This window comes from Acomys minous (assembly GCF_964271855.1).
Source record: "Acomys minous genome assembly, chromosome: 16".
Lineage (NCBI taxonomy): Eukaryota > Metazoa > Chordata > Mammalia > Rodentia > Muridae > Acomys > Acomys minous.
In genome coordinates, this window is record NC_140498.1 from 64,047,172 (window position 1) to 64,062,453 (window position 15,282).

Below are 15,282 nucleotides of genomic sequence, written 5' to 3' on the forward strand. Positions count from 1 at the left end.
CATTTCCCACTAAAACCCTGACCTTGACCACCGCTGTCTGCATAACAGAGAGGTGGGCTACAGCTCCGCAGCCTCTCACACCCCCTTGTGGATTTCAGGCGACCCCAGCACCACAGAAGCCCATACACAGAATAATGCTGAAGTACTATTTTATGTCTGCTTCCTGCCATGTGGATGGTGGCATAGGATGTGGGATCCACCTGCACAACACTGCACACCTGAGAAACCTCTGCAGCTCAGAAACCTCTTTTGTACCCTGGAAATGAATTTTCCTGAATCGTGACACTGTGGCTGATGGTAGCAAAAAGGTAAAAGGTTTCTAACTAAACGTTGGTGAAGGGCAACACCCATCACCTCCTTTCTACAAGGTCCTAAGCTATTTGTGAAAGTGATCACACAAAACTGAATGTGTAGTACAAGGTTAAGATCTTCTACAAACCAAACATCAGTTTTTCAAACTGTGGTCCTATTGGACACGCAAAGCAGTGCCTGGTGTGTATACTGGACAGTGATATTATAAGCATCACAGCTTCCTAAAAGCAGGGCTGAAGTGCCTACCCTTCTCCAGGGGATCCATACTCAAGAAAGTTCAGAGGCCAAGGGACTCTGCCCAGGTCACCATATGTACCCACAGAGAGAGCCAAAGGCTGGCTCACACTCCATCCCCATCCCTTCAAATCAGACTCTGATATCTCAGCCCTGTTGCACTTCCTGATCTGTGGACAGTGTCCCCCACATTCACCCTGGTATGGCTTGTAGTCTCCCTCACCCCCTTTAAAGACCCAGCAGAGAAAAACACAGGAAAGAATTGGCAGCCCGTCTCTCACTGGTGCTCCTGACTGCAGTCTTCCTAGATTCCTGCCATTAGGGCTTTCCTACCCTTAACCCAGCTTGGCCTAAGGACAGCACTAGCTGCACCACTGGGTGAGCAGAGCTGAATAACTTAAACAGCACAGACCTACCCAGCTCTGCCCTTTCACCCTACAGGCACACTGACCCCTAGTCAGGGAAATGTGTGGTTATGTAGAAATTCTTGCAGGTTCCCAGAGCTCTTCCTCCTCTTCCAAGGCACAAGGTCTTCTATGTGCACATTCCATTCCCCACTCAGTGTCCCCTGCAGCCATCCCATTGCGTCACCTCCTGCCTGCCGCGAAACACAGGCGACATCCACAGAGTAACTTGTTAAAGCAAAAAGAGGCCAGGAATAAGCAGTCAGTGAGGGCTCAAGGGGAGGGCTCGGAGGCAGAAAAGAGATGGTAGAACTGATGTAATTATAATCCCCAAAATTATAGGTAAAAAGATAGTAGGGAACTGGACTACAGCACAGCAAGTGTTGCTCACATCTCTTCTCACACCTTAAACCTGGAAAAGAGCAGACCTGTTAGACAGGGCCACACCATTTATATTTCGGTTGAACTTTTGTAACTGCAGTAAATCATTTTTGCATTAAGTTCAGGTTTTGTTTCTTTGTTTGTTTGTTTGTTTCCAGATTCTCGATTGCCTGCTCTATGGGCCCAAGAAATAGCCTGTCAGGACGTTTATGGATGCTCTAAAAGTGATGACGTCACTGCTCCTTACTAATGTCAACTACAGTCAAAGCAGGAAAGTTTTTACCCTCCTTGTTTTCCATCCATTTTTCTGCTGTTACTATTCTACCTTCAAAGTTAGTGATAGAACTCAATTCCTGCACAGGCCCCTCTTAATTTTTAAGTCCCAATAAAAGACAGAGAGGTTAGAGGACACTTAGTCACTGGGATATTTTCCTTTATAGATTTAAAGGACTTACCAATGGCACAATTCTCACACATACAAACGACAGGGAAGATAAATACAGAAAACTTCAAGGGAAAGTGATCTGACTGCACTCTGGTTGCAGTTCTTAGATAAACGGCTAACCTGAACTATTCTAACTTAGAATAAGGCCAGCTTTACCTCTGAGCAGGCTAGCTGTTCATTTTAACTAGCCCTAACTGCTGTCCATCTCAGAGCTATGACATCACTGTAAAATGTTCCACTAAGCTTCAATTTTACTTTACGTAAGTTTTGCCTGCACATGTCTGTGTGCAGCACCTGCAGAGGCCAGAAGGGGAATCAGATCCCTTGGGACTGGAGTTCCAGGAGATGCTTAGCTATCAGTTAGTTTCTGGAAACGGAACCTGGGTCCTCTGTAATAGCACTCAGGGCTCCTGACTGCTGTGCTATCCCTCTAGATGCGTTTTCAATGCTCGTATACATGAATTAAAATCTATCACTTTCCCCTTGCCTGTCCTTTCTCCATCTCCTCCCAAATTCTTCCAATTTCTTCCTTATAAGTATGTGTACGTATGTGCAAAGACACAAATAGAACCTGCTGTGTCCATTCCTCCTGACCGGGTTCATGGTTTCAGAGCTGAACCTTCAGCATTGGACAAGCTCATCCTCTCCTGAGGCTGCTTCTCCTCCTTGCAGGAGAATGAGGAGTCTGACCCTGAAGCGCCACAGGATGCCTTGGGCGGGAAGCGTTATCAAGAACAGAAAACTTGGGGCATTAAGTACCCCAGCTAACACTTGCTGGTGCTGTGGTCCTGAAGGTACAGACCTGCAATAGATGGCAGAAATTGGCCCGCGCCAATCACAGGTTCTGTGGACCTCGCACACTGCACTAAGCATTCTTACTTAGATATTTTCAAATTCAGAAACTCCTGTCTCTACTTTCTAAGAAGCACGGTTTCAGGCCTGTGCCACCATGCCTGCCTTAGGCGACTTCACCTTCATTGAGTGGGTGATTGCAGTGACGGGATGAGTAAGCTGAGAAGTTATACTTAACTATGTGGCAAGACCACTTACGTTTTTGTGCCCGGGTTTCCCCACCTGTAGAATACGGACAGAACTTCACCCTAGCCCTTTGATGAGCTGTAGCAGACTCAATGATAAAAGAAAAATAATATTGCTTATAGTTGAAAGACAGTGGACTTTAAGGCAGAGTGGGGGCTGCAGCTGATGGGGGCCCGCTGGAGTTAGGGCCAGAGCCTGCGTCCTGGTTAGGTTACCTAAGGAGCCAGGCTCAACCACTGATTCCTATATAAGCCAACCAAAAGAACAGGTTTTCTAGCAGTAATATTCATGATTACAATACTTACTTATAATGTAAGTCAGTTCCTGCACAGGCACCTCACAAACACTCTGGAGGCAAGGTAGACACATCTCTTTGCAGTCCGAGGACAACCATGTCCTGACAGGTTTAAACAGTAGCACCTCTGCTACTATGAATGAGTAATCTAACCAAGCCATACAATGAATTTTTTCACATCTGTAAATTCCTATCCAATTTTCAACTCTTTTCTTTACTGTAAGGTATTCAGATTACAAGTTAATGTTTCTTCATCAGAGATGCTCTCAGGAGGCGGCGGTGTGAGACAAACTCATTCTTGTAGATTTGTTCAAGTTTTCAACCACTTTGTAAAGACTTGTATTGCCAGTTTCTCTTTGGATATTTGTGTGTGTGTGCGTGTGTGTGTGTGTGTGTGTGTGTGTGTGTGTGTGTGTGTGTGTGTGCTCTTCTTACTTTTTTAGCAATTTGGGCTGAGAAACTCCCTTAAGCACCAAGTCTTACGTTAATTTCTGATGCTATTAATTTTATGTTTTTCTGAGTTATCAGGGCTGAGGTAAAGATGAACTCAGGATCAGCCATTGACACAGTACTGCCTTTAGTGACATTTTCATGGGCTGAATAGATAGCTCCCCCTCTAAAGGCAAGCAGCTTATCCTCAGGGCCTAACACTGATTCCAGCACCCTAGAGACAGCTCATAACCGTCTGTAACTGCAATCACGTGGGATCAGGCAGTCACCTCTAGGCTCCAACTGGTTCTCAGCACACACTTGGAATGCACAGCTCCAAAACCACGCACATAAATTAAATCAATTTTAATTAAAAAATACCCAGGACAAAAAGAAAACCATTTTCACGCCAGGCGGTGGTGGCGGCGCACGCCCTTAATCCCAGCACTCGGGAGGCAGAGGCAGGTGGATCGATGTGAGTTCAAGGCTAGCCTGGTCTACAAAGTTAGTCCAGGACAGGCAAGGATACAAAAAGAAACCTTGTCTCAAAAAATCCAAAAAAAAAAAAAACCATTTTCACAATGTAAGTCACATATGAATGTTTTTTACCATTTGCATATCTGGTGCCCTATAAGGCCAGAAGAATGCACTAGACACCCTGGACTTGGAAAGACCAGTGGTTCTGAGCCATCTGATATGGGCACTAGGAACCAAACTTGAGTATGCAAGTGGAGCAGCACTCCTAACTCTCCAGTTGCCAAATGCCATTATAATGCCAAGGAAGACATTTCATTGCCCCTTCTGTCTCCAACCACATGAAGGCTATGAAACCCAGCTACAAAGTTGCTGATGGATTCAATGGATTTCTATCCCTCTGGGAATGCACTCTCCAAATTGCTTATTGCTTTCATTGTTAACACAATTCTCTTAATGTGAGTAAAGACAGCAAAATATTTTGTTGAAATCAGTCAATATCTGGTCAGATCATATCAGAAAAACTGCATAATATGAGATATATGCTTCATTTTGGAATGTTTTCGAGACAGGATAATCCTACATAGCCATGTCTTTACAACTATGTGGAACAAGATGGCCTCAAGTTTAGGTCACTGTCTCCATGTGCTGGGAGAACAGGGATGCACATGTAAGCCCAGATGATGTGGTTTTTAAAAGTGAACTATCTTTCAATCTGAAAATGAAAAGATAAAATAAGATTTAAAAAGAAACTACCCCCTTTTGGATGGAGAGTTAATATTTCTCAAAATTCTACAGTAATAAACTGGCCTATCTTTTCACGTGTTCTCAATAATTGGGTTCTTTGCTTTGTTAATTTTGAAGATGTCTGACCTGTGTCTGTGTACACACCTGTGCCATGGTGTGCATGTGGTCAGGAAAGGACAACTTACAGCTGTCATCTGCTTCCTCTGTGTGAGTTCTAGACAGGAAGCCAAAGGGGTCATTTGGTTCAAGTGACCTCACTGTCCCTTATTTGGGTTTAAAAATTATCTATGCATTTGGTGGTGTGGGGCTGTGCATTTGCCACAGCCCAAGTGTAAAAATAGGAGAAAAAAATAGAAGGAGTAATGTGGACCTCAGAGACTGAACTCAGGTCTTCAGATGTAACAACAACCAACTTTACCCACTGAGGCAATTCTCTACCATGGACTTGTGAGAAAGTGCTTACTCCTCAGAATAAAAAAAAAAAAAAAACCATAAAAATAGCAGTATATCATTTTCATTTGCAAATAGGATTTATTACTTAAATTGCCCTATTTTTCTCCATCTTGAGATGACAATGTTTACAATCTGAAAAGAAGGCAATATTGTGCTGGTGTAATGTTTCAACTAATCTTATTTGAGCACATGGAGATGGCTAAGTGGGAGTTGTCTGTGGGATGTAAAGTTGGAAACCTGACGTTGATAATCATATAAAGATAGCCAGAGTAGAGCCCTCAAATTTGTCTCCCAGTCTCCACATATGTCATGACCTAAAGCCGATAATTATATTACACACACACACACACACACACACACACACACACACACACAGAATGTTTCTTTAATCAATCTTTTTTTTTTTTTTTTGGTTTTTCAAGACAGAGTCTCTCTGTGTAACCTTGGCTGTCCTCGAACTGACAGGGATCCACCTGCCTCTGCCTCCCGAGTGCTGGGATTAAAGGCGTGCGCCACCACGCCTGGCTTCTTTAATAAATCTTACTGCTGTAGCATCTATAAGTCATCCCCGTAGAAGACAGCACTTCATGATGAAATGCCAAATTGTTAAGTAACGGGAATCTGAAGATGCATAGAACAGCAAATAATTATATGTATACCAATCAAGCTATGTTATGAGATAAACAGATAATTGCTAATTATCCTACTTCATCACATCTCTACCAGATAGACGAAAATGCTGCTTTGGATACACATATGATGTGTTTAATGTCTCTTACATTATCTTCTATTTAGCATTTTAAAATTAACATTCATTTTTTAAAAAAATATTTTAATATATGTGTGCTGGTGTGAGGGTGTCTGATCTTGGAGTCAAAGACAGTTGTGAGCTACCACGTGGGTGCTGGGAATTGAACGCGGGTCCTTTGGAAGAGCAGGCCGTGCTCTTACCACTGAGCCATCTCTCCAGCCCCAACATTAACGTTCTTAAACCGTGTTGACATTGGGGATACATCGTCCACCCTAGGGCTGACAATCATGAGGCTAACACATGAGAATCAAGAGTGAAAGTGCAGCCTTGACTAATGACGATGGTCAACCCAAGCTGGATAAGAAACAGCAAACTCTGAACGGAGTTTGTGGAAATATGAAAAGCAAAACCAGGAGCAGTCACCCACCAACCATTCACAGGAACCCTTTATTGAAAAGGATGTTCAGATGATGCCTGATGTTTAAATAAACAATGGACCACTTAGATGATGGCCAGACCACTCTGTACACTGCAGCAGAACAACCAACACCCGTCACCAAGTAAAAATGCAATAGAAGATGAACAGCAGCCACAGAAGAAAGATCAAAACAGCCCAATAAACTTCTGTAAATTGATGTGCCACACATACAGCAAAGGTCAACCCCTACCCCAAATGTTTCAAATACAAACAACAACCACAGTTGGTGAGCTCTGCTATTACACTTGAGTGAATATGGCAAAAAGCTTAATTCCTTCAAGACTATGATGAAAAAAAGATGAAACAAGACTTTTTTTTTCTTAAACTGAAGATGTATAAAGTCTATATCCAATCATATACATGAGTATGGTTTTCACTTGTATTGAGTTCTTTCCTACTTCCTGACTTCAAGATGACATATATAGGCTTTAAGATATTTAGAGGGCTAGAAAGATAGCTGTGTAATTAAGACAAGTTCATGACTAGTGCCAGGGCCAGGTTTTTTTTGTTTACAAATTCCTGTGATTCTTGCTATAAGAAGATCCACGGGTACAATTTTCTTTGGAAGCAGCACACACACACACACACACACACACAAAGCTGCAATGACGTCTACAAGTTAAATTAAAACAATTTGCTAAACAAATAAAATTTTACTCATGAATGTCTTCCTTGTGTAAGCATTTATTCCTGTAACTCAGCTCTTGAGGTACGTCAAGGCTTACCTACACAAGTTTCTTCATAATGTATTGGTTCGTGTAACAGAAGGCAAGCCTGTAGGCTTGAAGTCAGGAAAGCTAATGCTTCTCAGTTGGTAATATCACTTCAGACAATTTAGGAAATGCTGCCCTGCTGGAGGACATGTGTCACCTGGGGTGGGCTTGAGAGCTACACCCACACACCATTTCTAGTCCCCACTCTACTTCATGCTGGAGCTGGAAGATATGAGCCCTGAGATTCCTGCTTCAGCTGCCATGTGTGACACTGGCTGCGTGGCCACTTTCATGGTGACCCCATACCCACCTAGAACCATCAGCCAAATTAAATCAACTCTTTTATAAGTTGCCATAGACATTGGGTTTAATGACAACAACAGCAAAGGCACCAATACAAACCCGTAACATGTTATGCCTGGGTGAGTTATTTCACACAACTGAAAAGAATTGTAACATCTATAAGGGTTACATTATTGTTTAAATTCTTGGGGCTTTTGTCCATATGAGTTTGCAAGTCCAAACAAAATAAAGAGGGACATCATAATGTTTGAAGAGACTGTTGACACTTGTCACATTTCTTTCCAAAATAATCTTGGGTCACTGAATGAAGGTGCAATGACATAGTACCACACTGTTACATTCTAAGGGTTTTTCTCCAGGAGCTTTTTCTTCCAAAATCCTTTATAGACATCAACTCCCTTCTGTGTGAGTTCTTTATGATCTTCAAACACTACTGTGATAAGCAAAGGCTCTAACAGATAGAATACACATCAAAGGTTTTATTCTTGTATAAAGATACCATTAAGTGTAAAACTGAGCACATTGACTAACTTTATGGGGTTTCTCTGCAGTATACGACATTTTCTCATAATTTTGAAGACCACTACTACACACTACTATGTTTATTCATAGCTTCCCTATGCGATCTGTTCTTTATGTATTTGAAGATGACTGTGATATGCAAATGTCAGAACAAGCAAAAGAAACTGGTCCTAAAGACTTCTTATCTGCCTCCTGTTAGTCACAGGGTAAAACTGTGCTCAAGTTCCCAGGCCCCACAGGAGTTGGAGAGTTCTGAATACCTGACAAGCTTCCATTATTCATCCTTTCTTACCCAAAACATGACTGTTCCTAACCAGGACTTCTCTTATTTTTCTTTGTTCCTCAAAACACCATCCCTGTTCCTAATCACAAAAGCACGTATTGATACGATTGGTTAGACTAAAACCTACATTCTGTATCAGCTGACATGGAGCAACTACATAGGAACGCCCTGTTCCTAAATCCTGACCGGTGGAAAATGTGGCTGTGACTTGGCATAATTGTTCTAGGTTTTCAAGCTTAAAAGCTGTCTCTGCTGGCTCAAGAGTCACGGTATGAAGATGTGGGGGGCTGCGGAGTGGGCCAAGGCGCCACCGTTCAGCTTCCCACTGTGTTCCATCACCCTGAACGAGCAGTAGCAACTTGATTACAATAAATCTTTGTCATTTGCATTAATGTGGTCCTTGAGTTGTGTTGGATCTCAGCAGAACCCACAACACAAGGCTTTACCACATCGCTTACATAGAATTCCTCTCCACTATACACACTTTCATGATGATGAAGACTACAGAAAAGGGCAAAGGCTTCACCATATTAAATACATCCACAAGGTTTCTCTCCCGTATGAATTCCTTCCTGACCGAGAAGACTATAGAAATGTGAAAATGCTTCAGCATATTGAATACATTTATAGGGTTTCTCTCAAGGATGAATTCTTTCATGCTTTCGAAGATAACTCTGACAAGCAAAGGTTTTACCACATTGGTTACATACAAAGAGTTTCTCTTGAGTATGTGTACTTTTATGTTCTTTGAGATGACTGTTACGTGCAAAGGTTTTACCACACTGATTACATTCAATGGGTTTCTCTCCAGTATGTGTACTTTTATGTACTTTGAGGTGATAGTTACGTGCAAAGGTTTTACCACACTGATTACATTCATAGGGTTTCTCTCCAGTATGTGTACTTTTATGTACACGGAGATGACATTTATATAGAAAGGTTTTACCACACTGATTACATTGAATGGGTTTCTCTCCAGTATGTGTACTTTTATGTACTTTGAGGTGATAGTTACGTGCAAAGGTTTTACCACACTGATTACATTCATAGGGTTTCTCTCCAGTATGTGTACTTTTATGTCCTTTGAGATGACAGTTACGTGCAAAGGTTTTACCACACTGATTACATTCATAGGGTTTCTCTCCAGTATGGGTTCTTTTATGTATTTGAAGAGGATTGTGATGTGCAAAGGCTTTACCACATTGATTACATTCATAGGGTTTCTCTCCAGTGTGTGTTTTTTTATGAGACCGGAGACCCCTTTGACAAGCAAACACTTTATCACACAGGTCACATTTATAAGGTTTCTCTCCCGTATGTGTTCTTTTATGTATTTGGAGAGTACTGTGACATGCAAATGCTATACCACATTGACTACATACATAGGGTTTCTCTCCGGTATGTGTTCTTTCATGAATTTGGAGACTGCTGTGCCGTGAAAAGGCTTTATCACAATGATTACATTTGTATGGTTTCTCTCCAGTATGTATTCTTTCATGTCTTGAGAGATGACTGCCTCGTGAAAAGGTTTTACCACACTGGTTGCACTCATAGGGTTTTTCTCCAGTCTGTGTTCTTTTATGTATTTGAAGGCTGTTGTGATATGCAACGGCTTCACCATATTGAATATCTTCACAGGATTTCTCTCCAGTATGTATTCTTTCATGCCTTAGAGGATGATTCTGATAGCCAAAGGATTTACCATCTTGAGTATATTCAGGTGGTTTCTTGCCAGTATGACGTCTTTCATGCCTGCAAAAATAATTGGCACATCTGAGAGCTTTACAACATTCATCACACTCATGAATGCCTGTATTTGTATGGATTAATTTTATATCTGGTCTTACGGTAAAGAGGAATCAGATCTTAAAGATTTGTCACTTAGTTTATATTCATTCTCCATGGTGGGTTCTTTTGCCTCTTTGAAGATAACGGACAATTTATTACTTGGCTCACATTTATAGCATCCTTTTCTTCTATATTAGAACTTCTACATTTTTAAAGAAAACTGGAACAACAGAGACCTTTCTACCTTGATTGCATTCATAAATTTTCCTATAGTACGGTCATACTACATTTGTAAAGTGAACCAGGACAAACAGGAGAATTTTCATATTCCTAGTACTCATGGGGATTTTTAAAAAATATTTTTCCAAGATTTATTTATTTATTATGTATATAGTGATTGGCTGCATGGGAAAAAAAAAAAGGAATTAGATCACATTATAGATGGTTGTGAGCCACTATCTGGTTGCTGGGAATTGAACTCAGGACCTCTGGATGAGCAGTCAGTGCTCTTAACCTCTAAGCCGTCTCTCTAGCCACCTCATGGGGATTTTTAAGTGCAATTTTGTGGATGTTCCCAATAAAGTTGAAAAACCAATTAACTGTAAACTGGTATCACATTCAATAAGTCTACTCAAACTCCTACATGTTTTCTAATTGTTCAGGCAGAGAAAGAGAGAGAGAGAGAGAGAGAGAGAGAGAGAGAGAGAGAGGTCGATTGGGAGGTCGGTCTGTGGCTTCTTTCACTATCCCTATGCTCACGTGGCTTGCATCCTCTGGGACATATGCTATAACTATTTAAAAAAGAATAACGAATGAAAGGGCCGCACATCACAGTCACATGGTTTAAATGTTTGTTCCTCACACACATGTGGTAAAGAGACTGAAGTTTCGCTACAACAACATTCTTGATTCTCATAACTGTCCTCTCCAGAAACTCAGCAACATCACTGCAGTATATGAGTAACACCAGCTTTACTGTGGACTACTGGCTTATTCGCAGGCTTTAGATGCTGGGCGGTGGTGGCGCACGCCTTTAATCCCAGCCCCGGAGAAGCAGAGGCAGGTGGATCTCTGTGAGTTTGAGGCCAGCCTGGTCTACAAAGCAAGTCCAGAACAGCCAAGGCTACACAGAGAAACCCTGTTTCGAAATACCAAAAAAAAAAACAAAAAAAAAAAAAAAAAAGAAAAGAAAAAAAATAAAGAAAATAAAAAGAAGGGTTTTAGAGACAGACTTATTACTATTCTGTATCTTTTGCAATATCTAACTAGTATGAAAGGAAACATTGGCAGTTCTCCAGCCTAGTTCTTATGGGGCTACGATTCAAATGATGATGTCTGCTAAGCATTGTTCCTTGTCTTCTTTATTTAGAGCAATGTATTACACACAGAAATCAGACAGTTGACATTGAGGTACATGCTTGTGTGAGAATTAATAATCACGGATAATCTTAAAGTTCTGTTAGCTTGTTGCTTTTCTTTCAAACTTCCAGGATACCTTAACGTTTCTTCAAAGGCATGTTCATACCAGTTTGCACATGTAAATTACCTTCCACGCTTTCTAGAACTTTTACAATGCTCTTCGATATGTTGGTCTTCCAAATTGCAGCCTAAAATATAACACCAAAAAAATGTGTGATATATTATTGGAAGTTAGACAAAATTTAACTTTCTATATTAAGTGAACCTTACTTTCCTGTCTGATTTATTCATACAATTCTTCCTCACTCTCAATAGAAATTATAGAAAAGCATCAATAACAAAGAAACAGTTGTTCCCTTATTTTAAAAAGTGAAAGAAAATTCACTGTCTTACCTATGGCAGTGAGGTTCCTGAAGGTCTCCAGCATCACATCTTTGTAGAGTCTCTTCTGGGAAGGATCCAGCAAAGCCCACTCTTCCCGAGTGAAGTTCACATTCACATCATCGTAGGTCAATGAATCCTAAAACATCCCATATATGTGTACAACAAAAAGCTTGATATGACAACACTGCAAATACATACTTCATTGACATATAACTCTGGTGCTTCCGCTACTTATTACCTGACATGGAAGTTATAACATAATCACCAAGTCATTTTAGAAAGAAACTGAATAATGAGGTTCATCTCTGTCATTGCTGCACCCTTCGAATAGGATATAGCTTCGCAAGAGAAACGCCAATTAACAGTGGTGCGAGGGGTTGGGAGGGGGCAAGCAGATAGATCAACAGCACTGAGCCCAAACCAGAAAAAGTATATGAAAAACTACTACAAAAATGATGGGCAAGATGGGTGTATCTGCTCATGTCTTCAATCCTAGCAATTAGGAGGCAGAGGCAGGTGTATCTCATTGAGGTGGATGCAAGCCTGGTCTATGCAACCAGCTCCAAACAGTAAGAGGTACATGTATTAAGAGCCTGACTCCCCTGCAAAATCAATCAAACAAACAAACAAAAAAGATAAAGAGCTCAGAGGTACTTTACTGACGTTTCTAAGAATTATACATTCATTGCAGTTCTGTATTGTAACATAAATGTGGCGTTAGTGTAAGGGAACGCAGAGTTAAACAGTTACAAATGGGCAGATGAAAATATGAGCAATAAAAATCTTCATAATCAATAAGTACCATTGGGCAGGAGAGATATTCACATAACAGTTCTTGCTGATTTTGCACATAATGAGGTCAACTGCCACGATTAACATGGGGGCTCACACCTGTCCATTATACCACGTGCAGAGTTCTGGGTACATCTTCTGACTACTGTGAAGACCGGGCACACATTGCGTACATATTCATGCAAAGAGGCAAAACACTCCTATTCATTCGAAAACATTCAAAACAAATATAACTGATAGGAAGAATGTCACACACCTTCAATTCAATGACTCAGAGGGCTCAAGCACCATTAGTGTCATGAATACGTGCCATCTGAGAAACAGAATATACTCTCTGCCAAATTTCAAAATTCAAGATGTAGATGAAAATCAGCACAACAGCGTGTGCTTGCATGTACAGAAACCTACATTCCATGCCCATCAGTTAATAGTATAAAAATAAAACAAGCCAGACATGTTGGTCAGCGTTTAATCCCAGCACTCTGGAGCCAGAGGCAACTGGACCTCTAAAGTCAAGGCCTGCCTGGTCCACATACCTACCTTCAGGACAGCCAGAGCAACACAGAAAAACTACGTCTTCAAAATCAAAACCAAAACCAACAAACTAAAACTACACAAATATCAGGCCAGCAACGTGCCTCAGCATTGAATAGCAGTTGCTTCCAGTGTATCTTTCGTCAATTAGGGATAGAGCGTGTATTGGGGAGGGCAGGACAGCACAAAAGGGAAGCTGACTGAGAAGTTTCAACCACAACACAGTAGATACACTCAAGTTGCATTCCCAATTAAGGAATCTGGAAAGGTTTCTAAAAAAGCTTCCATAAGCTCCCCTCCAAAATGCCACAAAGCACGGCCTTCCCTGGAGGCCTGCTGGCCACCAGCCCACCCAGGCAAGAGGAACCAAGCAAGCACAACTGAGATCAGACACTCTAGGACCACTTCAGGGGGTAGTTCAGTTTTAATCAGGGAGAACAAAGGCTGTATGTCTCTAGGGCAGCACGCTGGCGGGGCGGGGGGGGGGGGGGGGGGGCCTTCCGGGACAGGCATTCATAATCGGTTGGAACCAGGCACTTGAAGGATGCTTGTTTTGCATTTGGTTTCCTATGGCTACTGACTGGATGAAAGTCTGTACCAGTATGAGGAAATGTACATTTTCAGATAGCAAATGCAAGAAAACAGATTTTTAAGGAAACATCCTCCTGTCCCACCTCCTTCAGCAAATCCTCCCAGCAAGCGGCACCACATATCAACAGCGGGAGACCTCAACACCCCGCTCTCACCAATGCACAGATCATCGAGGCAGAAACTAAATGGAGAAATGGTGAAACTAACAGACATCATGAATCAAAGAGACCTAACAGATATCTACAAAACATTTCACTCACACACAGAAGCACCTTCTCAGCACCTCATAGAGCCTTCTCCACTATCAACCATTGACTCGGTAGCAAAGCAAGCCTCAACAGACACAAGAGACTGAAAAAACTCCTTGTATCTTATCAGACCTCCATGGATTAACGCTGGAACTCAACAACAGAAACGAGAGAAAGCCTACAAAGTCACGGAAACTGATTAACTCCCTATATAATGGCAACTGGGTAAAGAATGAAATAAAAAATAAATAAATTAATGGGCCGGGTTTGGTGGCGCACGCCTTTAATCTCAGCACTCGGGAGGCACAGGCAGGCGGATCGCTGTGAGTTCGAGGCCAGCCTGGTCTACAAAGCGAATCCAGGACAGCCAAGGCAACACAGAGAAACCCTGTCTCGAAAAACCGAAAAAAAAAAATTAAATTAATGAAAATGAAGGCACAACATACCCAAAGCTATGAAACACAATGAAAGCAGTACTACGAGGAAAATTCATAGCACTAAGCACGTTCATAAAAAAATTATATTGATTTACATTCAGAAATTTAGATTCACCAAGATAGGAAACAGGTTTTCTTCAAAGTTGTCAAATACAAATAGGCAATAGACCATAAATGTAACATATATAATTCCTGGTTCTTTCATGATTGCTCTTGCTATATGTAGTTTATTGTATATATGTGTAATAATATAAATGTATGTTGTTGTTTTTTTTAAATATTCATTTATTATTATGCATACAGTGCTGAAAAGGGCATCAAATCACAGTATAGATGGTTGTGAGCCACCATGTGGTTGCTGGGAATTGAACTCATGACCTCTGGAAGAGCAGTCAGTGCTCTTAACCGCTGAGCCATCTCTCCAGCCCCATGTTGTTGTTTTTTTAAGGCTGAAAGGAAGAAAGAAATTGGGAAGATCCCATACTAGCAACTTAACAGCACACCTGAAAGCTCTAGAAGAAGAAAGAAGCAAACACTCCAAGAGGAATAGATGACAAGAAATCATCAAATTCAGGGCTGAAATCAATAAATTAGAAGCAAAAAGAACAATGCAAAAAATCAATATTGAGAAAAATCAACAAGATACACAAATCCTTGGCCATACTAACTAAAAGGCAGAGGGAGAGTATCCAAATTAACAAAATCAGATATGAAAAGGGGGACATAACAACAGACACAAAGGAAATTTTAGAAAATCACAAAGGCGCATTCCACAAAATTGGAAAATATAAAGGAAATGGAATATTTTCTTTTCTTTTTTTTTTTTT

General features: G+C 41.1%; 3 protein-coding genes across 3 annotated transcripts in view; all 3 read right to left on the reverse strand.

Moving 5' to 3' along the window:
- LOC311585605 (uncharacterized protein) overlaps positions 1–15,282 on the reverse strand; it is a 75,552-nt gene that overhangs the window by 51,023 nt on the left and 9,247 nt on the right. The window lies entirely within an intron of this gene.
- On the reverse strand, positions 7,495–13,099 carry LOC311585622 (uncharacterized protein). Its single transcript, XM_084761049.1, has 3 exons — positions 11,863–13,099; positions 11,597–11,657; positions 7,495–10,014 (listed from the first exon to the last, which is right to left on the reverse strand). Exons 1-3 carry the CDS (start codon positions 11,894–11,896, stop codon positions 8,901–8,903), a joined length of 1,209 nt encoding a protein of 402 aa, XP_084617175.1. The 5' UTR covers positions 11,897–13,099; the 3' UTR covers positions 7,495–8,900.
- Positions 7,495–15,282, reverse strand: part of LOC311585621 (uncharacterized protein) — a 37,548-nt gene continuing 29,760 nt past the window's right edge. Inside the window, exon 5 of the transcript XR_014775278.1 lies at positions 7,495–8,385. The gene's annotated coding sequence lies outside the window, so the exon portion shown is untranslated. The remainder of the gene's footprint in view (positions 8,386–15,282) is intronic.

Bases quoted from the DNA above. Each gene is read 5' to 3' on its own strand.
- LOC311585622 (XM_084761049.1), bottom strand. From the start codon at position 11,896: ATGCTGGAGACCTTCAGGAACCTCACTGCCATAG. The intron at 11,658-11,862 runs GTAAGACAGTGA...GTTATATTTTAG, and splicing joins CAGGAACCTCACTGCCATAG to GCTGCAATTTGGAAGACCAA. The intron at 10,015-11,596 runs GTAATTTACATG...TTATTTTTGCAG, and splicing joins AGTTCTAGAAAGCGTGGAAG to GCATGAAAGACGTCATACTG.